Raw genomic sequence first — 23533 nt, forward strand, 5'->3', positions numbered from 1 at the left:
GCTAAGCAAGGGCAGGGATCGAACCCGCAACCTCACGGTTCCCAGTCGGATTCGTTAACCACTGCGCCACGACGGGAACTCCCCCGCGGCTGATTTTAATCCTTGTCCTCTACAACGAACCATGATCATGAATAAAGCAGCATTCAGTGAGTTCTCTGAGTGCTTCTAGCAAATTATCCAACCTGAGGATGCTCTGGGGACTCCCAAAGTGCAATTTCCTTTGTCACTTTCCTCTGTCACCTTAGGTACTTGGGTGGAAATTTCTGAAAAACACTCAGACCTACACCTTCATAAATTATTATAATCCACAATATATTTTGATCTTCTATGCAGTGATAGGCACTGAGCTGGGTACTAGGAATATAAAAACAAAGCAAAATCCACCTCCCTTGAAGAAGTTCACAGACATTGTGCTATAGGACTGGGAAAGAGAAGTGAATAAAACAGACACATCCTCTGCCTCCTGGAGATGAGTGCATTGTGGAAATGAACAGGCATCCTTAAATGGGACCTGTGAACACCTACACTACACCAACTGTACTGCCCTCATTCGGGTATCGTTCCCGCGGGTATCGTTCCCTCTGAGCTCACCAGGAGAGTCAAAGATTTCTGGTTTCCTCGGTGGCTAGGCACAGGTCATCTACTAAGAGGGAACACAAATGCAGAAACAAATTGTAAGAAAGACCAGTTGCTGACCCTTAAATGGACATTTGAGACCCCAGTACAATCTCCATATGGAAAGTTTTAGAGCCAAGTTGAGGTCCAGTCCAGAACTTGGGGAGGAGAGATGGGAGCCGGAGACCTAGATTTGGGAGTCACAAGCATGAATGCCTTGGAAAGGGATGGTCTGACCTGCATCTTTGTAACACCTCTACAGATCGTTAGTGAGTATTGCTGAACGATGGTATCATACGTTAGAAAACACCATCGTTTAAGGGCATATGGCACAAAGCAGGCTGACAATAAATAAGAAGCCAGAGAGTCTGGAGGACCCCCGGAGTGGAGCGGATGCAATCCGAGAGCAGTTCCATCAGGGGGCTGCTCAGGGTGCGCTGGAATGAGGTCAAGCAGGAGAGGATCAGTGTGGAACTTGATAGGTCCACTTACCCACAGAGCTATTCCAGGACGACTGAGCAGAAGCATCCAGAGGCATTTTGTTCTGAAGAAGAGATGCAGCGGGATCAGAAAGCCTGGACTCTCTGGGCAAGGGCTTTAAGGTGGCGGCGAAAAGACAAAATGCTTAGTTCTGAGCCTTTAATAAATTCTTACTGACCGCTGAGCGTCTGCTTGGGACCACGGACTCCGGACCTGCAGGTCTCTGCCCAGAGCTGGGTGGAAAGGGCTTTAGCAGCTCGGGCCTGGGGGTGTGCGCGGCCACGCCTCCAACCCGCCTCCCGGCGCGCGCAGGAACGCGGCGCAGCCGCCAGGGGGCGCAGGTCCCGCCCCCTTCAGGGAGACGGGGCGGGGCCGACTGAGGGGAGGGCCCTGGAGCGGCTTCCGGCTTGCGGCTTCCGGCTTCCGGCTTCCGGCGGAGCCCGCCCTCGACCGGCTGGGCAGTCATGGCCGCGGAGGAGAAGGATCCCCTGAGCTACTTCGCGGCCTATGGCAGCAGCAGCAGCAGCTCAGGCTCCTCGAGCGAGGAGGACAACAGCGAGCCGGAGGAAACGAGTCGCAGGGCCCCGGATCCGGCGACGTCGGCGGGCGGCTGCGGGAACCTGGCGGAGAAGCGGCTGCCTGGCCCCGACGAGCTGTTCCGGAGCGTGACTCGCCCGGCCTTTCTCTACAACCCGCTCAACAAGCAGATAGACTGGGAGCGGCACGTGGTCAAGGCGCCGGAGGAGGTGAGCTCCCCGCCCCCGTTTCCCGAGCTGGGTCCCGGCCTCCCCCTCCCGCAGCCCCTTTGGGGACCGGCTTCCGTCCCCCACACGCAGTCACCCCGCGGGATGCCGCACGCCCTCGCCGCGTCCAGCCCTGGGGAGCCCGGGCCCCTGCCCCAGCCCGGTGGGTGTCGGACCGGCCCCGCAGCCCCCGCCCCTGCCAGGAGACCCGACCTCCGCGCTCGGTGCCCCGACCCCGCGCGGCGAGCACTAACGGTGGTGACTCCCCCGCCCCCCGCTGCAGCTTCTCCCCGAGACCCCTTCCCTTTGACGCCGAAGTGCCTGCGGTGCTGCCTCCAAGACAGTGTCTGCTGCAGCCTCCTGAAGGGGTCGGCCTTGGCGTAGTATCTCTGAGACTGGATCCTTCCTTGGTAACTAAAAGTTATTAGCTTTATTCGTCTAGGGAACCCTTTGGCTTTTCACTTAGCAGTATTGTGAATTTGATGGCAAAGTGTGTCTTTAAACCTTTAAAAAAAAAAAAAATCAGCCCGAACGCTGAGCGCACGGCAGGGAGGTGCATGTGTCCATACCGATTCTAGGGACCTCGGTTCGTCACAGTGCTTCTTCATGTGTTTGTTCAACAGCCTCCAAAGGAATTCAAAGTATGGAAGTCCAACTATGTATCTCCTCCGGAGACCTACTCTGCTGAGAAGAAACCTCCGCCTCCAGAGCTGGACATGGCGATAAAATGGTCTAACATATACGAGGACAATGGTGACGATGCCCCACCGAGTGCTAAGAAAGCTAGGCTTCTGCCCGAAGGGGAGGAGACCGTGGAGTCAGGTAAGGAGAGTCAGGCTCCCTGGTGACACCTCTTGATCCCTGTGGCGGGTTTTAAAAGGAGGAGCTATTGAATGATTGGAACTTCAATCCAGTGAGTTCGCGACCACATTATGATGGCCTTTGGATACTTTTCGCTGTGTTTTTGAGGAGAGTCACGTCTGTTTGACTTTGAAGTCTCTCTATCTCAGCAGTATTTGCTGTGTTGTAGAGAAATCATAAAGTGAACTCTGATATCTCGGCCAGTAGTGTGTGTGATTTTTGATGTCCTATTAGAGGTGCATGAGTTATTCCATGGACTCTGTGATGGTTGCAGTTGTGAAGTGCTGAAGGCTTCGTTTTATATCAAAACAGTTGTGCTTTACAAAAAAAAACCAATAACAACAGGAGTTCCCGTCAGGTTGCAGCGGGAACGAATCTGACGAGGAACCGTGAGGTTTCGGGTTCAGTCCCTGGCCTCGCTCAGTGTGTTAAGGATCTGGCGTTGCCACGAGCTGTGGTGTAGGTCACAGACCCGGCTCGGATCTGGCGTTGCTGTGGCTGTGGCTGTGGTGTAGGCCGGCAGTAACAGCTCTGATTAGACCCCTAGCCTGGGAACCTCCATGTGCCGCAGGTACGGCCCTAAGAAGACAAAAAAAAACAAAAAAAACACAGTTGTGCCTTAAAGCCAAAATGAGTGTCACAAAATGAACTTGCATGAGTATCATACTACCTAGGAATTAAAAATGATGATAAGGTAATGACTTCCTTGTGTTGCCTTAGTTGCTAGTACCACAGCTCCATCTCTTGCTTGGAGGGTAAGTGATCCCAGCAACCTCTGCTTGCATACCTGTACCCACTCCACCCACTTCATCCTTGCCCTGCAGCTCATCTGATCTGACTGAGTATCTCACTTGCTTAAACCCTTTCCCAACAACGCAGCGTCAGCACTAGGCCCTGCCTGTTCCTCCAGCCTCATTTCAGATGCCCCTTCTAGCACCTGAAGAGTGTAAATTTCAAAACTGAGCGGACCACACTGTTTCATGGTTCTGTGCCTTTCAGTATGTTACACCTCAGTCTGGAATGTTCTTCTCTCCCTCTTTGGTCAGTAAACCCATCCGTCCTTCAAAGTCCAACTCTAAGAAAAAACCTCAGGTCCGGCCTTCCTCGGGTTGCTTATGTGTCCCGTGCTCTGTGCACACGCACCTCCCACCTCTCTGCTTCACAGCCGCATCCAGGTGTTAAGTTTGTAGTACATTGTATTCAGTGGATCATCGGAGGAAAAGATTTTGGCTCATTTTTATGAAAGGGTGTGCCGTTTTTAAGCAGATTTCTGACCCTCCCATAGGACAGCTGCTGCCCTCGCAGCTCCTTTTACAGCTGTGCAGAGGATTGTGTTTGCTTTGGGAGGAAGGGTCACGAATCAGAAGGGGTCGATCCAGATTTGACTCTGCCTTTGCTTGTCACTGACTTGCCCGTGTGAGTGGGGAGTCGCTAGTGAAGGCACATCTTTAGTAAATGACATCTTTTTGGAGGCGCCAAATGAAGTGAATGTCGAAAATAGCTCATGTTGTGTAGTCTTTTATAAAATTAATACAAAACACTTATGTAAATTACCTTTAATTCTTCAACACCTTGTGAAACCAGATAGTGAAATGTGAAAATGAGAGCTTATGTGACTCGTCCAAGGTCACACAACTAGAAAATGCCACACTCTAAAATAATATCTTCATACAAGTTTTCTAATTTATTACTCTTGGCAAGCTAGTTCACAAGTTGGTACATGATCCATTATTACTATATTATAGATAAGAAGATAATCTCGGGTTAAAGAATTTGCCCAAATTCGTACAATTTAGAAGAGGCAGAAGAAGATTTCAAATTCACATCTTTAGGAGTGCCTGCTGTGGCTCAGTGGAAACTAATCTGACTAGGATCCATGAGGATGCAGGTTCAATCCCTGGCCCTGCTCAGTGGGTTAAGGATCCAATGTAGCCGAGAGCTGTGGTGTAGTTTGCAGACGTGGTTTGGATCCCGCATTGCTGTGGCTGTGGTGTAGGCTGGTAGCTACAGCTCCAATTTGACCCCTAGCCTGGGAACCTCTCTATGCCACGGGTGTGGCCTTAAAAAGACCAAAAAAAAAAAAAAATCAGATCTTTAAATGAAAATGATGCCTTCTTAAACTGGGGATTCTCTTGGTGTTTTCCAAGCTAGAGTGCTGGAGAAATAGCTGTCCCATGGGATAGCAGTAAAGCCACTGGAGTCAATGCTCAGTCCAGGCCGTCGTAGGCTGCTGCTCTCCTGTCTCTGTCCCTGTGTGGACAGGTGAGGGGTATATATCAGGGCCAACAAGGGGAAAAAAATCACCTTTCTTCCCCGAGCTTTGCCGTTAAATGTCAGATAGGAGGAAATATATGGCCCATCACGCTGCTGTTCCCGTAAGTGATTGTGACCTTTTGACCAGTGATGGGTCCCCCGTCACAAAAGAGAGGTTGGCAGTAGTGAAAACCAAAAGTACCCAGTGCGCAGTCAGCTTAAAGCTGGGTCGTAAGATTACAAGATAATACTAAAATCTTCAGTTTTGACATTAATGTTGGTTATTGAATGGAACAATTTTATTCTTGTAATAAATACCTTTTCAGAAGTAATTTTTGCCATTTCAAACTCCCATACCATGTTCACAAATTGAGTTGCCCAGCATCTTCTTTTTTTGTTTGTTTGTTTTGTTTTGTTTTGTCTTTTGTCCTTTTAGGGCCGCACTCGCGGCATATGGAGGTTCCCAGGCTAGGGGTCTAATCGGAGCTACAGCTGCTGGCCTACACCACAGCCACAGCAACATGGGATCTGAGCTGCATCAGCGACCTACACCACAGCTCATGGCAACACTGGATCCTTAATCCACTAAGTGAGGCCAGGGATCAAACCCACAGCCTCATGATTCCTAGTCGGATTTGTTAACCACTGAGCCTCGATAGGAACTCCTTTAACTTTTTTTTTAAAAACTCATAAAATACCTTGTGTTAGAAACCCCACACACTCTTAAATTATCTCATTTTTTGATTATCAAATTACTTTGTTTTTGCTTTTCTTTCTCACTTCCTGCCCTTTGGCTTTTTTTGCCAGTTAACGTCCAGAGAGAAGAAGCTGGGAAAAATTCACAACTCGCCATAGAGTCTTGCTACTTACCCACACTTCTCGTCTAGTGGTTGTAAAATGTAGATCAGTAAGGCTCAGATACTTAAATTATAGCTTAATTAACATGCGATTAATCTTTTCTTTTCTCTTTTTTTTTGTCTTTTCAGGGCTGCACCCCTGGCATATGGAGGTTCCCAGGCTAGGGGTCCATGGGGGATATAGCTGCTGGCCTACACCACAGCCACAGCAATGCAGGATGTGAGCTGTGTAGGCGACCTACACCACAGCTCATGGCAACGTGGGATCCTGAACCCACTGAGCGAGGCCAGGGGTCAAACCCGAAACCTTATGGTTCCTGGTCGGATTGTTTCCACTGCGCCACGGAGGGAACTCCTTTTTTTTTTTTTTTTCCTTTTGTAATTAGTCTTGAAAGCCTAATTAAAGTAGCTAATGCTTGGTTTTTTTTTTTTTTTTTTTTAAAGAATTTAGAAAGTTACTTTCTATGAGTAAGTAAATGTGTTTACCCCCGAGTGACATGAATTCTGTAACAGAAAAGCTGTTTCCTTACCTGGGCATCTGTACTCTGTATGACAGAGTAGAAACTCAGTAAAGTTGGTGAAGGAACGTTTCAGGACTTTTTTTAAGGCAATGCCTTGTTATATCACTAGGTGGCACTAGCTCTTCTGTTCAGTTACTGATAGGACGTTCTTTTCCAAAAGTCAGGCATGATGATAATTAAATTCCAGTTAAACAAAGGCCAGGAGTTCCGTCATGGCGCAGCAGGAAACGAATCTGACTGGGAACCATGAGGTTTTGGGTTGGATCCCTGGCCTCGCTCTGTGGGTTAAGGATCCGGTGTTGCTGTGAGCTGAGGTGTAGGTTGCAGACGCGGCTCGGATCCGGTGTTGCTGTGGCTGTGGTGTAGGCCAGCAGCTGTAGCTCCGATTAGACCCCTAGCCTGGGAACCTCCGTATGCCTCGGGTGCGGCCCTAAAAAGCAAAAAATAAATAAATAAAAAACAAAGGCCATGGCTCATTTAAACTGTATGTCATACCTGTTGGTCCGTAGAGCAAGTGTTTTATCTTACCGCCTACGTAAGGCTGTGGCGCTCTGTGAAATATGTGAATAACATCCCTGTGCTGTGCTTGAAGATGCATCACTTGCTGTTGCTACTCGTCATTGTCCACGTCACAGAAAGTGTCAGGAGTGTGGCACAGTGAGCAGGAGGGGTTCGAAGGCTTCATGTTTTAAGGGTGTTTTTCCCATAATGAGTTTGTGATCTGAAAAACAAAACAACACAACAAAATAGAAACAGACTGGTGGATGCAGTGAACAAGCTGGTGATTGCCAGAGGGGAAGGATTCGGGGGGGGGGGGGGGGGGGGGGACAGGCGAAATAGGTGAAGCAGATTGAGGTACAAACTTGCAGCTCTAAAATGAGTAAGTCGCAGGGGTGTTACTTAGAGCCTCTGGGGATATATACATGGTGATGTAACACTGTATGGTGACGGGTGGCAACGAGACTTACTGTGGTGATCATTTCGTAATGTATAAAATGTCAGTTCACTGTGTTACATGCCTGGAACTAATACTGTGTGTCAGTTATGATCCAGGAAAAGAAAGAATAGTGACAAGCTTCCCTGCCTCTGTCAGGGAACCACCAAGAAATAACATGTCAAAATGACCATAAAGTCCTTTTGTGTGTTAAGAATTAAAATTGGCATTGTTAGTTCTCATAACTGTTAATAATAAAAGGGAAGTTGAACTGCAAAAAAAAAAAAAAAGTTTATGCTGTGATATCAGTGGTTTCCCAAATTTGTTAATATGAAGTCCCTTTTTCAGCATCACAGTATTTCAGAGCCACCACATGGTAGTTACTAAACTTTGAGTGTCTGTTGATTGAGAAAGTAAGATCAAAAGTGCAGTGAATTCAGTAATGTACTTAAAATGAATTTGTATTTTATAAATCATAACGTCTTCTATGTGTTATTTATTCCATCTGCGTGGAGTTCTTGAAATAATGCCACGCATTTGTTCAGAGAGCTGGGAATTAGCACTGAGACTGTGCTACCCTGCATTTTATTGAAACTTACAGTTGAATTGCTTTAATCGAATAAAGGGGCCCCCGGTTTTAGGCTTGACAGTATTTTATTTATAATTTGGAGATTTCCTGTGGCTACAGATACTAATAACATCTTGGAAAAGTGTAAAGGACATGGTTTTAATATGAGATTCTTCTCCACCCCTTCCTCCCCCAAATTCTCCATACTCTGAAGGAGGGGAAGATGGCTGTTTTTCTGTGGCCATTGGAATATTATGACCCTCCTAGGAACGGGTGAGAAGGTAGAACTACCTACATAGGACAGAATTGAAAATACAGTTTCAGAGAAGATCTACCTGTGAGTGCTTTTAACTTCACGTGGCAGGGTGGGGTGGGGGGGTCGAGGGCCGAGCTAGGGAGGGGAGTGGTTTGTGGGAGAGATTGGAAGGGAAAAGATTGGAAGGGAAAGACTAGCTGATAGCCACTTAAATAATGTCATGGTTAAATTGACATCCTTTCTTAATGAGTAGATTATACATTTAAATATTCACAATGTTTATCCTGTAGAATATTTGAGAATAGCTTTATCAGGACAAATCTGACTTTATGATTTTAAGCTACCTTAATATTAGCACTAAAGGATCGCTATGAATTTTGTTAACACTACAACTGAAAACAATTCCTTATTTTTGCTTGCAATATAAAAATCAGAGTTCTGGAGTTCCCATTGTGGCTCAGTAGAAATGAATCCTGTTAGTATCCATGAGGTTGTGGGTTCGATCCCTGGCCTCACTCAGTGGGTTAAGGATCCGGCGTTGCCGTGAGCTGTGATGTAGGTCACAGATGCAGCTGGGATCTGGCGTTGATGTAGCTGTGGTGTAGGCCAGTGGCTACAGCTTCAGTTCAGTCCCTAGCCTGGGAACCTCCATATGCCTCAGGTGCGGCCCTAAAAAGAACAAAAAAAGAAAAAGACAAATCGGAGTTCTAAAAGTTATTTTTTATTTTTTATTGGGAAACTGAAAGGAACATTAGTTGAGGATGATGATTTTGGTATAGAGTCAATGAAATTTTAATGCATTAACAATTTTTAAAAATTACTGATCGATACTTTTCTTCTCCTGTTTAAAGATGATGAAAAAGACGAGCATACTTCTAAAAAGCGCAAAATAGAACCAGGAGAACCAACAAAGAAGAAAAAATAAATAGAAAACAAATGACAAGAATTTCTGGACTGCGAAACTTGTTGAAATGGTCCTTTTCGACAGATTAAGTTGATATTGTAAATTATTATGAAACAACATCTTCATGAAAGTTCATGTTAATTAACTAGTGAGTATTGCTGCAGGAACCTTCCACTGTAGAATTCATTTTTTATTTAAAAATATGTATTTAAAACTCAGATGGTATCTTGTGATTGTGAAACTGACAACACTTGGAAGTGTTCTTGCTGTCACAGAATTGGTGACACACTTGGAGAGTTTTGTCCCATGTTGACATACCGATGTTCTATGAACCTTTTATAAAGGAATATATTTTTAAAGTAAATGTAATGTACTGTGAACTCGTAGGTGCTTTGCAACAGTGTTTGTACAGTGTAAATAGATCATGGAAATAAAATTGCCAGTGTTACCAGTGCTGCATAACAGTAACATTTGAGTATCTGTAAGAGCTGCCCTCTTTGCCTGTGACCCCCTGGTAGTAGGTTCCCGGGTAGGGGTGCCCGGGTCCCAGGTGGCTTGTGCACGTGTTTGCTCTGACCCTCAGCCTAGTCAGGCAGGTATTTATAGCCTCCTTTTATAATAGATTGACCAGGTTACACAGCTAATGAACAGTGAATTTGATTCAACTCAGGACACTTGAGCCCCCAAAACAATTGCCAGTCAGAATTTGGTCTTCTTTTAGGAACTGCAGTTTCCATCTCCTCTGGGTACTCGTCTGTGGTAATCAGTGATCCTACCCACCCCCGTGTGTTCTGGCGCTTCTGCCTTACGTGACATGACTGTTGCTTAATTTCCCGGTAAACTAGTAAGCTCGCCGAAGACAAGGGTCTTCCACAAAGAACTGCCAGACGTAGCGAATGAAAACAGAGAAGACTCGGTCAAATTCGAATTTTAGACAACAAATACTGTTGAGGTATATGCAATATTTGAGACATACTAAAAAAAATATTTATCTGAAATTCAAAGTTAACGGAGTGTATTTTATCTGGCAACCCTCCTTCTGTGTGTTTTCTCTGTTTCCAGCTATTTTGATGCTTCGCATATAATAGTAACATCCGCAGGGGTTACTTACGGAGACAGTAGTCTTTGACTCCTGTGGTCTGAAATGCAGTGCAGTTATTTGTAGCATTTGAATGATCCACAGGAGAGGTCACATGCCGCGTTGATCTTTTCCGTGACACTCGTAAGAGACCTTGCCTGTTTCTTGGGAGACAGGAGTTGGAGTTCCCACTGTGGTTCAGCAGGTTAAGAACCCGGCTTCGTGTCTGTGAGGATGTGGGTTCCGTCCCTGGCCCCGCTCAGTGGGTTAAGGATCCGGCGATGCCGTGAGCTGTGGTGTAGGTCGCAGACACGGCTCGGATCCCGCGTTGCTGTGGCTGTGGTGTAGGCCAGCGACTGCCGCTCCCATTTAGTTGAGAACTTGGGTCCTGAAGTCTATGAAAGGCATTAAAAGTGTGCCAGTCACAGTGTTTTGTGTCCTGGGGAAGGACGTGAGAGTATACCGTGGCTCCCGCTGTATCGTAAGCTCACAAATCCCCCTCTATGGCTGCTTGTCCTGTAGGTTTATAAGTACAGGAGCCCCAGAACTGAAGTAACTGATAAAGCAGGAAAGCTTCATTTAAGGTCGAAGCCTATGCGCACGAATACTTGGGAGGCAGTGATTACCACGGGCAGCACCAACGAGTGAAGCCTGAGTCCAGTGTGACAGCGGGTGGACTTACACTTAGGTTGTGATCCCCAAATCTGGAAATAGCTGTGGTCTGGATGCGTGTATTATTGAAACAGCACAGACTGTGTGAGATACTAGAAGATGTGAAAAAATAGCATGAAAATAAACCTCACGCAAAAAGAAAAAAAGCCCAATAAGCCACTGTCTGAAAATCTTCCTAACCTCTTTTTACCACTCATTGGTTCAACTCCTAACTTACGTCAGTCAGTCAGTGATGGAGAACGAAAGCTAGGTCGCCCCTAGCGGGTCTTTGAGCCTCCTTTCTAGAATGAGGGAAGGGAGAAGCTAAAAGCCCTTTTTCTTGGAGGGGATGAGTGGTCTGATGTTGTGGACAGACAGGTAGTTGCAACACTCGGGAGATTATTAAGCAGCAGCTCCCGGGAGACGTGCACATATGCAAGAACGGGTCACGCCAGGGCTTTGGTTTGGTTTCCATTCTTGGCATGTGTCAGTTCCCTGGGTAGGGATCAAACCTGCACCACAGCAGCGATCTGGGCCACGGCAGGGACAACGCTGGATCCTTATGCACCACAGGGGAACTCCCTGTGCACCACAGGGGAACTCCCAGATCAAGCCAGCTTTAATTTAGGAGGGAGCACAGAATTTAGGAAGCAAGCTAAATATTTTGGGGCAGTCGGACTTAGCCATTTGTGTTTTTTTGGTTTGGGTTTTTTTTTTTGGTTTGGGTTTTTTGTTTGTTTGTTTGTTTTTTGTCTTTAGGGCTACACCTGCAGCATATGGAGGTTCCCAGGCTAGGGGCTGAATTGGAGCTGTAGCTGCTGGCCTACCACAGCCACAGCAATGCATTGCGGGTCATATTTTAAAATTCAAAATATAAATAGCTTTATAGAGTTTTATGGAAAACATTATAATTGGAATCAATCAAAAGAATATTACTGAAAAAATTTACCTGCTTTTTAGTCATTAAAATACTAAAAGCACTTGGACTGACTTCTCATCCTGACCCTTAGTGGTAGGTTTTATCGTTTCCAAATTAGAGAATGAAAAAGGGGCCCAGCGAGATGAAGCAGCAGCGCTACCCATGCAGTCTGATCCCGTTCGTGCATAATTTATGGAGTGTCTATTGGCTGCAAGGGTTATGATAAGAACAAAGGACTCGTCCTCATTTTGGCAAAATCACATTGGCGGCCGTGGGAGGGTGGATGTGTCGGGTGCAAGGCAGAGAGACTGGTTGCTGTGGAGCGAACAGTGGTGAGTGAGCGAGCGAAGGCCCTGGAGAGGAGGAGGGCCTTGAGAGGCCGAGAGCGCTTAGTTGCTTATGATGGCTGAGAGGGAGGCTTCCTTTTATTGCACACTACATATTTTAATGAAGATGTGAATGCAGCAGTGCCAGTGTGGACAGGACCTACACCTTAAACACGTTGCCATATAATTGAGTTAGAGACAAAGTGATGTTTGAAAAAATGTAATTGTTTCTATAGGTATCTGAATGAGCTCAGCACTTTTTTTTTCCTTTTTTTCTTGGCTGCACCTTCAGCATACAGAAGTTCCTGGGCCAGAGACTGAACCCGTGCCACAGCAGTGACAGCACCAGATCCTTAATCTTCTAGGCCACCAGGAACTCCTTGGCAACTTTGATAAGTCAAAAGCTTTGACCAGCTCCACAGCTGGGCTTTATTTTGGATGTTACAGTTTTGCATCCACAGTCAACTGCTTTCACACAAACACACACCCACACACACCTACCCGAGTACGGAAGTTGCAGACATTCCTACGAAAAGGTGTTCCACTCCTAGCAAATGCTTTGGAATTTGCATTAAATTATCAAGTTTTCTGTCTTCATCTCCCTCCACAGATAGTTTTCCCTATGTGAGGCATTGCATTTGCATTTTAGTGCAAGAAGAAAGACGCAAGAAGCATTTGTGTGTAGCGTCAGCAGAGACAGGCTCTGCCGGGTTTGTTCATTGACTGGTGGGGTCCCCAGCACGCAGCAGGCTCCGTGTAAGTGCCTAGTCCCTCAGCCCCTCCTCGGGGTGAGTCCCTAGGGGCTTGTGTGTTCAGTTAGGTGAGCCATGAAGTCTTGAGAATTTAAACCAGTGTAAGTTTTGTGTCCTTTTCGGTCAAAAGTGTCCTGATGGCTGTGACACTTCTCTCCCTTTGGGCTTTCTGCAGGCCCTGCTCTCCTGGGTCGTTTCCGCTCTGGCTCCTTCTCTTCCAGCCACCCTCAGACGCCAGGTCTGTTCCTTGTTCTCCCTCTCCGCCCTGCTTCTTGACATGTCAGCTAAGCTCACGGCCTCCAGTCAGGAACACGGAGGGTTCGCTGGGCTGTAGCTTTTCCAGAATGCTCCTGTCAGGCCCTTGGTTTGTGCGTGTAACCATGCATTTCTGCTTGGGGCTCAGAGTCCCCTCACCGCCTCTGTGCCCAAAACCAAACACATGGAGCCAGAAGCCGCACCACCTCCCTGTGACATTTCTGGTTGATGGCATCGCCATGAACCGAGAACCCTCCCTCTGCCTAAATTCCCATCGCACAGGTTTGGTCAGTAAGTCCCCCGGGTTCCCTGCCTTCGTTCTGATGCGCTTGTTAATCCAGCTCTAACGAATCATCTCCGGCTCCCCGGATACGCTATTTGGTTCCATCCCTCTGCGCCTTCGCTTGTCCCATCTGCGCAGCCTGGCCTGGCCCTAAGCTGTCTGCTTAGTGAACCTCTTCCCTCCAAGGAGTAGTTCAAGGTATCCCTTCTTTATGCACCCGTCCTGGGCATCTCGGAACCAGAAGCTGCACCTGTGCGTGGCTTTTCCCATGCTCCCTCCCTCCCTCCCTCCCTTTTCATTTTGGCAAAGTGAGAGAGCGCCAAGCCACAGACTTTGCCTAAAATGCCTTTGGCATTTCTCTAACATCTGGCCTGAGTTTGTGGTCACAGCATGAGGGTGAGGAAGGGCCTCTGCACCTTTCCTGTCTTTTCCAGGCTCATAGGCAAGCCCAGGAAATGGGAGGTTTGCAGGCTGGACTTGAAAAGTCATTTCCTGTGTGTCTGTAATATTTTGGTTCCAGGGTCTGGAACTCCTGTTCCTTTCCCTGTGTTTAGCATTTTCTAAAAAAGGAGAAGAAACAGGATTTGGTGCCTATCATTGAAGTAAAAGTGCAGCTCTATTCCTGACATAATTACCTGTCTGATTCTAAATGGACCAAAATGTAGCAAGCTTCCTCAGCTGACTGCGGGGTTTGAATTAACATTTTAAATTTAGATTCCTGAGAAAAACTGCAGTGAAATAACAAAGCAATCACTTAAAACTAAAGAGGCCACTTGTGGGCCAGCAAAAGCTACAAGCAAAAGCCAACTCAGGAATAGCTCATGGCACCAGGGGGATTTTAAGGCCCTGTTGCTAGTTTTCGCTGCTTTTCAATCTGCAGGAACAGACACCGCCATTGGAAGCTTCCTCTCTTATTTTTACCATGTTCCAGCTTCGGGCCTCCCCTTCAGTCCTCTCCTTAGCTAGGAAATGTGGCCTGGACAGCCTCAGCAGTAAAATTTCTTCTGTAACAGCTGGAATCCACACGTCAAGTCTGTAAGGCATAAACACTTCTGTTGTTTTTTTCTTAGCATTTAGACTTAATTACTGGAGCCCCAATCCCCCTGCCCCTGCATCCCTCCGTACCACACTAATGAGGGCAGTGAGCTGAGCCACCCGGGCAAAAAGCCGGGTCTCTAAAGCTCGTTCCTGAGGCTAACAGACGAGAGGGTTCATCTCCAGCCTGCTCTGTAGCCGGGAAGAAATGAGCCCCCCCATTTGCGGGTCGGTTTGCATCCTCTCTATGCCAAGCTGCCACCTCGGAGAGGGGCTTCCTTTGGGGATGCCAGGCCGTCTGGAGCCCTGAGGTGACTTAATTCTGAACGGAAGCACCTGGAAGTCATCACTGCAACACGAGGGCCCTGAGCCTTCCTGCTTCGGCTTGGGAAGAAGATTTCGATGCTTTTTAAAATAAGATTGCCAGGCAGTAAATAGCTTCTGGCGCCAACCTGGAGATGTTGACTTCAAACCTTAGACAGTAAGTGGCTTCTTTTTAGATAATTTGACCAGGGCTCTGGGTATTTTTAAGCTACTTGGAAGTTCACCCAGTCACTCTGGCTAATCATGAGCTGCTTAGGTTTTCCTCTTCTTTTTCTACTTTTCTTTCCACTGTGACAGTAGCAAGGCTATCTTATGTCACTCTGGCTAAGTAGCTAAACCCGAGAGTTCCTAATTTAATTTTTCCCTGGAGGGTCTTTACATTTTATTGAGAGATGGATTGATCGGTTGATTGACTGATGGATTGATTCCCGTGGCCCCTGTTATGCGCAGGCACAAGCTCTGGTGCTGCCTGGAGAGTTTTTTTAAGATCACATAGCCTAGGTAATTTTTTTTAAGCCCAGGAGATTAGTCGAAGGAGGATTAGATTTTCTTAGCATTTACCATGATTTCAACTAAGTTTCCCAATAGGGGTTTGTGAAAACGTGAAAAACGACGGAGAACAAATTTTCAGTTACCTCATCTAAGTGCCAAAAGTAAGACCAAGAGCCCCTGTGTTGCGGAAGCACAAAAAACAAAGGTTTTTTGGAGTTCTCATTGTGGCTCAGCAGGTTCTCGAGCAGACTAATACCCATGAGCACAGGGTTCCATTCCTGGCCTTGCTCGGTGGGTTAAGGATCAGGCACTGCCGTGAGCTGTGGTGTAGGTGGCAGATGTGGCTCGGATCCCGAGTTGCTGTGGCTCTGGTGTAGGCCGGCGGCTACGGCTCTGATTCCCACATGCCGCCACAGGTGTGGCCCTAAAAAGCAAAAAAATATGTATATTTTTTAAACTTTTTTTTTTTTTAACTACAAATACATTTAACCTTTTCAAGGACAGGAACAATGTTGACACCAAGAAAATACAACAACAATTCATTATATTTGCAATTTTGTTTTAATTCTCCTAACATTAATATTAGATACAAATTCTTTATAATAGTAACATTCATTTAAAATTTTTCTGGGAATTCCCTTTGTGGCTTGGTGGTTAATGAACCCGACTAGGATCCATGAGGATGTGGGTTAGATCCCCAGCCTTGCTCAGTGGGTTAAGGATCCAGTGTTGCTGTGAACTGTGTAGGTTGCGGATGAAGCTTGGATCTGGTGTTGCTGTGGCTGTGGTGTAGGCCAGCGGCTGTAGCTCTGATTGGACCCCTAGCCTGGGAACCTCCATATGTGGTGAGTGTGGCCCTAAAAAGCAAAAATAGTAATAATAATAAATCTGATTATGAAAATGATGCATGCTCACTGTAGAAGTTCTGGAAAAAAAAAGTAAGAATCACTTTTAGTGGAGAAATTCACTGTTAACATTTTGATATACAGTATTAGACTTTTTTATGTATATGTGAAATATTCTAAACTATAGATATTCCATGTTTTAACATTAAGCAGTATCAGTTCCATCAAGAATTCTTCAAAAACCTAATTTTTATTTTTATTTTATTTTTATGATAATTATTTCCATATTTTTACCACTGTAAATAATTCTATGATGCACACCTTTGTAATTAAGTATTTGGTTGTAGTATTTGATGATAGAACTGCTTTTGTGAGTAAGAATTCAAGATTGAGTCAGAGGTCGAGCTCATCTTTTGCCTGCTTTAATGCTCCTAACCTCTTGAGACCACATCGAAACAAGTATTTTCAAAATTTTCGTATATCTCCCTTGAAAGTCCTAAGTGTCAGGTCCCTTGCCAGAAGCCAGCTTTTTTTTTTTTTGTCTTTTTGCCATTTCTTGGGCCGCTCCCGCAGCATATGGAGGTTCCCAGGCTAGGGGTCGAATCAGAGCTGTAGCCGCCGGCCTACGCCAGAGCCACAGCCTCGCGGGATCTGAGCCGCATCTGCAACCTACACCACAGCTCACAGCAACGCAGGATCCTTAACCCACTGAGCAAGGCCGGGGATCGAACCCGAAACCTCATGATTCCTAGTTGGATTCGTTAACCACTGTGCCACGACGGGAACTCCCAGAAGGCAGCTTTTTATGATTCCAATTTGGTGTTTCTAATACGGTGCTCTGAAAAACGACAGTTTCTTTTTAAACTGCTCCAAAAAGCTCCTCGGATTTTAAAAATCTACTCACCTGTGCTCAAATTGAGACACTGGGTATTTTGCCTTTATGCACATGAACTAAAGACAAATTTGGGGTGAAAAGAATGAGGGGAAAAAAACAAAACCCACTCAGCTTTTCTCCCACACGTCTACATGATGGCAATATTAATGCACTCAGCCGAGGAAACCCTTAGATGGAGCCAAAGGCCGCTGAAGAAATGCCCTCGGGCCAGGCCTCTGGGGTTCCCGCAGAGCATCCAGCTGTAGCTGCTAGGAAGGAGCACCTCCTCCAGAAAAGGGCGGAAGGAAAAGGCCTCCTTCTCGCGGCTTGTGGGATTGGGGGAAATCGAACACTGAGAGCTCCCAGAAAAGCTTCAGCAGACGGTCCAACCGCAGGGGCCTCCTCTGGGAGAAGTTACTTTATCCTGCCTCTGTCACTTCATCACCCGACACTGTTGCTTCCTGCCCCAGTATCTCACTTTCCTAACTGGATTAGCAGCTGTGGCCTTGCCTGCAGGGCCTTAGAATTCTTGCAGGGCCAATTCAGGAAGCCAGCACAAAGCAATAATATTAGAAATTGTTCAACAAGTAACTGATCAGATGAACATTCTCAGCATCTCAGGGCAAGTGAGTTTTCAGGGCTTTTCTTGCCAGCCGGTTTGGAGGGTGGACTGAGAGCAGGAACCAAGGGAAACGAGGCTGTTTCCCTGCTCTGGCCTGCGGGAGCTCACCAAGACCATGTTCTGATTCCTGTGCCAACAGCCTTCGACTAATTGAGATCCTCAACCCGCACCCCCTTCCTCAATGTTTAGAGAAAGAAATTATAAGAACACAATAAAATTTTCATGTAAAAAAACCCAACTGAAACCACTTTTCAGAATTGGCCATTGAGAAGTGTAAATACAACCCATCCTCCTAGACCTTCTTCATCCGAGGAGTGTGTTCCAGGAAAACTACGTGTGTGTGTGCTCCGAAGGAAAGGGCTCCGGGGACGGGGTCCAAGACGCGTCCCTCCTGGAGACTCCCACTGACCCTGGGAGTCGCCAAGCCTCTGAGGGCCAGGGATGAAGACGCGCCTTCACCTTCCCGGCTCGAGTATCTCAAACTCCCGTGAACTGACGTTGAGGGGGAAATCGTGAGCCGCTGCAGCTGCCGACCCACAGCAGCCCCAGAGGAGCTCAGGGCGGAGACCCGGAGGGAGGCCCTCTGTGCTCTGGGTCTGCGGGTAGTCAGATTTTTTAGGAGATTTTATGAGCTCCCCCTATCTAGAAACACACTAAAACCCTTCAGAGATGACTGCTGTCTGTGACTAGCAGTAACCTTCAGAGACCAGCGGCAAACCTCTGGAGCGTGTGCCCGCTGCGGGCACCTCCCCTGTCACCTTGAAGACTGACGGCTTGACATGCCCGTCCTCTTTGGGGCAGTGTTTAAGAGCGACCTCCTGGGCAGCAGTCAAGTGGACAGAACTAAAGATGTCGCGGTCATCTGTGAAAACAGCCACACCCTAGGGTGGGCCAGTGAGCCCTGGGGGAACTCAGGAAGGAAGCAAAGAAGACGGCCCCCAGCTGAGGGGCATATCCGAGGAGAGAGTCGGGAAGCCCAGCGAAACCGGCTTTCTGTAAACCTTTTGTTCCTACTACCTTCCCTTTGTTGTGAAAACTCACACATTCTAGCCCCCCTCGCCTCACCCCCTCATCCCCTCAGCTCCTCAAGCGGTTTCTCAGGGCCACCTGAGATGCTGTCTCCCAGCTTCCATCCTAATTGCACTTAAACTTAACTCTCAAATTGCAGGTTGTGATTTTTTCCAGTCAACACGTATTTGAAGGACAGCTGGTAAAACCTGGGCTGTCCATCACGTGGAGCCACCCTACTTATTTGGGTTCTTACACCAGTGGGGGGCGGGGGGGGGAGATGATTGATTATTCAAGGGGTCAATAGCCTCAGTAGAGTCTATTTTCTAAATTAATTTCCAAAAGGCTTGTTGGATCAAAAAGATGTTTTGAAGATAAATGCAAATTAATACTACTAGGAGATACTATTTTTCAGCAACTGGATGAGAAATTTCCACCTGACAGCACAGTCTGTTGATAAGGCTCCAGAGAAGCAGCATATGCCCATAGAACACAGGAAATTGGGCAGAATGATCCAGCTGTGGAGAGCAAGTTGCTAAAAATCCAAAGAAGTTACACATACTTGTTGATCCAGGAATCTCACTTCTGGAAATTATCCTGCAGATATACCTGTAAATGTGCAATATGCCAGATATAACATGCACGTGACATGCAGCTACTGAAACACTGTTTATACGAGCAAAATCCTGGCAGTAATTCGACGTCATGGGTGGCTGGTTAAATACCTATGGTTTGGAGTTCCCATTGTGGCTTAGTGGTAATGAACCTGACTAGTATCCATGAGGAGGCAGGTTTGATCCCTGGCCTCACTCAGTGGGTTAAGGATCCAGCGTTGCCATGAGCTGTGGTGTAGGTTGAAGATGCCACTCAGATCCAGAGTTCCTGTGGCTGTGGTGTTGTAGGCCAGCAGCTACACCTCTGATTGGACCCCTAGCCTGGGAACTTCCATGTGCCACGGGTGCGGGCCTAAAAAGCAAAAAAATAAAAATAAAAATAAATACCCATGGTTTATCCACTTAGTGGAACAGTGTGCAGTGGGGGAAAAAAAAATAAGAAAATTTCTCTGTGTAGATGAGGAATGATATCCAGGATATACCATAACATTTTAAAAAAGAAATTGCAGAAGGTATATATACTATGCTACTTTTTACTTTTTGTGTAAGAAAGGGAAGGATAAGGCTATTTATTCACCAGACAATGGAATATTATTCAGTGTTAAAAAGAGATGAGCTATCAGGCTATGACAAGACATGGAATGAACTTGTGGACATATGACTAAGTGAAAGGAACCAGTCTGAAAAGACTACACACTGTATGACTCCAACTATATGACATTCTGGGAAAGGCAAAACTATGGGGACAATAAAAGATCAGAGGTTGCCAGGAGCTGGGACGAGTGGCAGGGCTGAACAGAACAAAGAGGATCTTTAGGGCGGTGAAAATACTTTGTGTGATACCATGATGATGGATACGTGTCATTTTAATTTGTCAAACCACAGTGTGTGCAAGAGCGAACTCACGTAAGCCAAGGACTCTGGGTGACGAGGGTGCGTCAGTGCAGGTGCGTCTGTTATTAACAGATGCCCCTGGGGGCAGGGGGGGGGGGATAATGGGAGAGGCTGTGCGTATATGCAGGCAGGAGCTATGAGGGAAATCTACGTACCTTTTCTTAATTTTACTGCGAACCTAAAACTTCTGTTAAAAAATAGTCTTGAAACTGGAATCTAATATCCAGCACAAATGAACATCTCCTCAGAAAAGAAAATCATGGACTTGGAGAAGAGACTTGTGGCTGCCTGATGGGAGGGGGAGGGAGTGGGAGGGATCTGGAGCTTGGGCTTATCAGACACAACTTAGAATAGATTTACAAGGAGATCCTGCTGAGTAGCATTGAGAACTTTGTCTAGATACTCATGTTGCAACAGAACAAAGGGTGGGGGGAAAAATGTAATTGTAATGTATACATGTGAGGATAACTTGATCCCCTTGCTGTACTTGGGAAAATAAAATAAAAAAAAATAGTCTTGAAAAAAAGAATATATATTCATACTTACCTGTGCTAGTATAAGGTAAAACTAATACCCATGCTGTCATATGTCATGTGTTTCTTGTGACAGGCAAGAAACCAATCGAAGCAGCCCCTATAGAGGGCAGAGTGACAATGCAGAACTTTACCTGAAACTGTGCCCAGAACAGTGAAGGCTGAGAACCCTGCCCTTCTGTGCTCCAGGAACCAGCCAAGGACGCCATGCTATCTGAATTGAGACCCCCCCTTCATCCTTCAGAGCCCCCGGAGGGTGCCTGTGGGCCACGTCTGGTTTACCTGCCACCTTTGAGACAGTCCTCATTCGTGAACATTCTATTACAACAGCCGGAATAAAATCTTAATTGGTGCATTTTCCAGGAGGCATGGAGATAGAGGTGGGAGACATATCATTTAGACTTTCAAACCATGTGACTGCATGACCTACTTTAAAATTTTTAACTTAAAGTACAAAAGAAGCAAGAGAGATTTCCGATTAACGAATGGCTAACCTGGGGACTTCTCATCGTGGCTCGGTGGTAATGAATCCCAACTAGTATTTATGAAGATGCAGGTTTGATCCCTGGCCTCGCTCAGTTGCTGTGAGCTGTGGTGTAGGTCGCAGATGCGGCTTGGATCTGGCATTGCTGTGGCTGTGGTGTAGGCTGGCAGCTGCAGCTCTGATATTCGACCCCTAGCCCGGGAACCTCCAAATGCTGCAGGTGCGGCCCTAAAAAACAAAACCAAACAAACAAAAAGGCTAAACTGGACGTTCCGTGCTGATCTAGAACACAGAAATTTTAATTATTTCATTAACAAATGCGTAAGGATAAAACGGTCCCAGGAGTGATTAATATGAGGGTTCTATGATTAGAGCCCCTAGAAGTGTAAAGAAAAGCTATTATAATTTTTGACTGATTGTATTGAGATGATTTTTTCATACATTTTATTGCATGGTGGTTAAGAATACTCTAAATGACTTTAAAGTCCGACGGCCGAGATCTGACTTCATTTCTTATTTGGGACAAGTTGCTTAACTTCTCTGGCCTTGAGTTTCTTCATTTATAAAATGGTTGAATGCACCTCACGTATAGGGTCAAAGGAGTTTATAGAAAGGTTTTAGTCCTGCAAAGTGCCAGTTATTATTATTTCTAATAATTCTAATGGTTTCTAGAATTAGAAATTCTGCCATGGGATCCTGGCATGGGAGTAGCCTGATGGTCATTGCATCACAATAGAGAACCCAGAAATAAATTGACGGTAAGACTGCTGTCCACTTGCTTTGCATGGTGCCCCATAGCACTGGTTTACAAACAGCATCTGTTCTGACTGGCTCATGCACACACTGCTCTGTTGTTTATATTCAGAATATACCCCTGGTCCCGGGACATATGGAAAAAAGGTAGTACATGCAAATGTTGCACATCAATTCAGTGGTTAAGGAGGATGGGTTTCGCTGGCAAACACTCACTCTATACATGGTAGAAGAAGAAGTAAAACCATTATCTTATACTACATAAACATACATTTCAGATGAACTTGAGACTTAGGTGAAAAAAACGTATCAATGGAAATTTAGCCCTAAACATCGGAGAATCTTTTAACAGGAAACCCAGAGCTGTAAAAGTAATGGTAAATAATTACTCAATTAAAACACACACACACACACACACACACACACACACAAAACCAAAAAACCATATATAGTGTGGAAAAAGTACTACAAAATTCAATAGACAAATGATAGATTAGGAAAAAATATTCCCAATGCATGTGAAAAATGAAGGGTTAAGAACTTTATTATACAAAAGGCTATTTTAATTTATTTTAATTAATTTATTTTTTTGCCTTTTCTAGGGCAGCTCCTGCGGTATACGGAGGTTCCCAGGCTAGGGGTCTAATCGGAGCTGTAGCTACACGGGATCCGAGCCGCGTCTGCAGCCTACATCCCCAACCCACTGAGCAAGGCCAGGGACCGAACCCGCAACCTCATGGTTCCTAGTTGGGTTTGTTAACCACTACGCCACAACGGGAACTCCAAAAAGCTATGTTTTAAAAGTAACCTAATAGAAAATGGACAAAATGTGAAAAGATAATATATGTAAGAGCAAAACCAGGATGGTCGCTGAACACAGATGACACCACCGAGGATCAGGGGACTGCAAACTGGGGGAACAGTGACGTCGCCGTTCCTTCACGGACATCAGACTGGCAAAAACAGAAGGGAGCTAACAACCCCTGCTTTCAGGAGTATGTGGAGGGGGTGCTCGCACACTACTGGTGGCATTGTGCGTTCCTCCAGGATTTTGGAAAGCAAAATTAAATTTTAAAGATGTCCTTTTCCACTCATACAAAGAATTTTTCACTTAAATGAAAGCCCCAGTATGCAAGAGGTATATGGATGTTTATTGAATCCCTGTTTGCCACTGGCTAAAACCGTACAAGTCAGGCATTCGGCCCGTATGGTCCATCCGCTCAGTGGAACAATTACGCAGTCACTGAACAGGACGCGGTTAGGAAGACACAGTTTTCGCAGGAATCTCCACGGCCGAGTTTAGATCAGACACATAAAATACAGAGAAGCATCTATTCCACACACAGACACACATGCACACACAGCAGAAATTCATCTGATTATATAAATATGGGGAAAGAAAAGGACATATCTGTAGCACATTTTTTATATTGATTCCCTGGGATGAACCAAACCACCAGCCAAGCAATAGTTTTTAAATGTTAAATGCCCTGGAGCACTCCCGTCGTGGCTCAACCGGTTAATGAACCCAGCTAGTACCCATGAGGACACGGGGTCCATCCCTGGCTCGGATCTGGCGTTGCTGTGGCTGTGGTGCAGGCCGGCGGCCACAGCTCCAATTCAACCCCTAGGATGAACCTCCATGTGCCTCGGGTGCGGCCCTAAAAAGACAAGAAAATAAATACATTGGTGAACTCTTTATAAAAGTTAAATTATAATCCTGAAAAGAACTCTGTTATAACAAGTTATATAATATTGCACATCAACAACACTTGGGTAAAACTTACATATAATAAAAC

At 46.0% G+C, this 23533-nt stretch overlaps 1 protein-coding gene across 5 annotated transcripts; it reads left to right on the forward strand.

Annotated features, from left to right (window-relative positions):
• The first annotated feature begins 1492 nt into the window (after window positions 1–1492).
• Window positions 1493–20862, forward strand: C6H1orf52 (chromosome 6 C1orf52 homolog). Of its 5 annotated transcripts, none has more exons than XR_007135632.1 (4): window positions 1494–1841; window positions 2462–2660; window positions 8047–8169; window positions 8940–9460. XR_007135632.1 is itself a non-coding variant. In XM_047785421.1 (3 exons), the coding sequence occupies exons 1-3, from the start codon at window positions 1560–1562 to the stop codon at window positions 20633–20635; spliced, it is 543 nt and encodes a 180-aa protein (XP_047641377.1). In that variant the 5' UTR covers window positions 1493–1559; the 3' UTR covers window positions 20636–20862. The 5 variants fall into 5 exon arrangements, 2 of the variants coding, with proteins under 2 accessions (XP_047641377.1, XP_047641376.1); XR_007135633.1 differs by lacking the exons at window positions 8047–8169; window positions 8940–9460 and adding exons at window positions 2122–2248; window positions 20574–20862 and having other exon boundaries at window positions 1495–1841; XR_007135631.1 differs by lacking the exon at window positions 8047–8169 and adding an exon at window positions 20574–20862 and having other exon boundaries at window positions 1502–1841; window positions 8940–9140.
• The last annotated feature ends 2671 nt before the right edge of the window (window positions 20863–23533 follow it).

Source organism: Phacochoerus africanus, chromosome 6 (genome assembly GCF_016906955.1).
Source record: "Phacochoerus africanus isolate WHEZ1 chromosome 6, ROS_Pafr_v1, whole genome shotgun sequence".
Taxonomy (NCBI): domain Eukaryota; kingdom Metazoa; phylum Chordata; class Mammalia; order Artiodactyla; family Suidae; genus Phacochoerus; species Phacochoerus africanus.

Excerpts from the sequence above, each read along its gene's own strand:
- C6H1orf52 (XM_047785420.1), top strand. The coding sequence starts at position 1,560 with ATGGCCGCGGAGGAGAAGGATCCCCTGAGCTACTTCGCGGCCTATGGC. Across the intron at positions 1,842-2,461 it reads TGGTCAAGGCGCCGGAGGAG|CCTCCAAAGGAATTCAAAGT; the intron begins GTGAGCTCCCCG and ends TTTGTTCAACAG. Across the intron at positions 2,661-8,939 it reads GGAGGAGACCGTGGAGTCAG|ATGATGAAAAAGACGAGCAT; the intron begins GTAAGGAGAGTC and ends TCCTGTTTAAAG.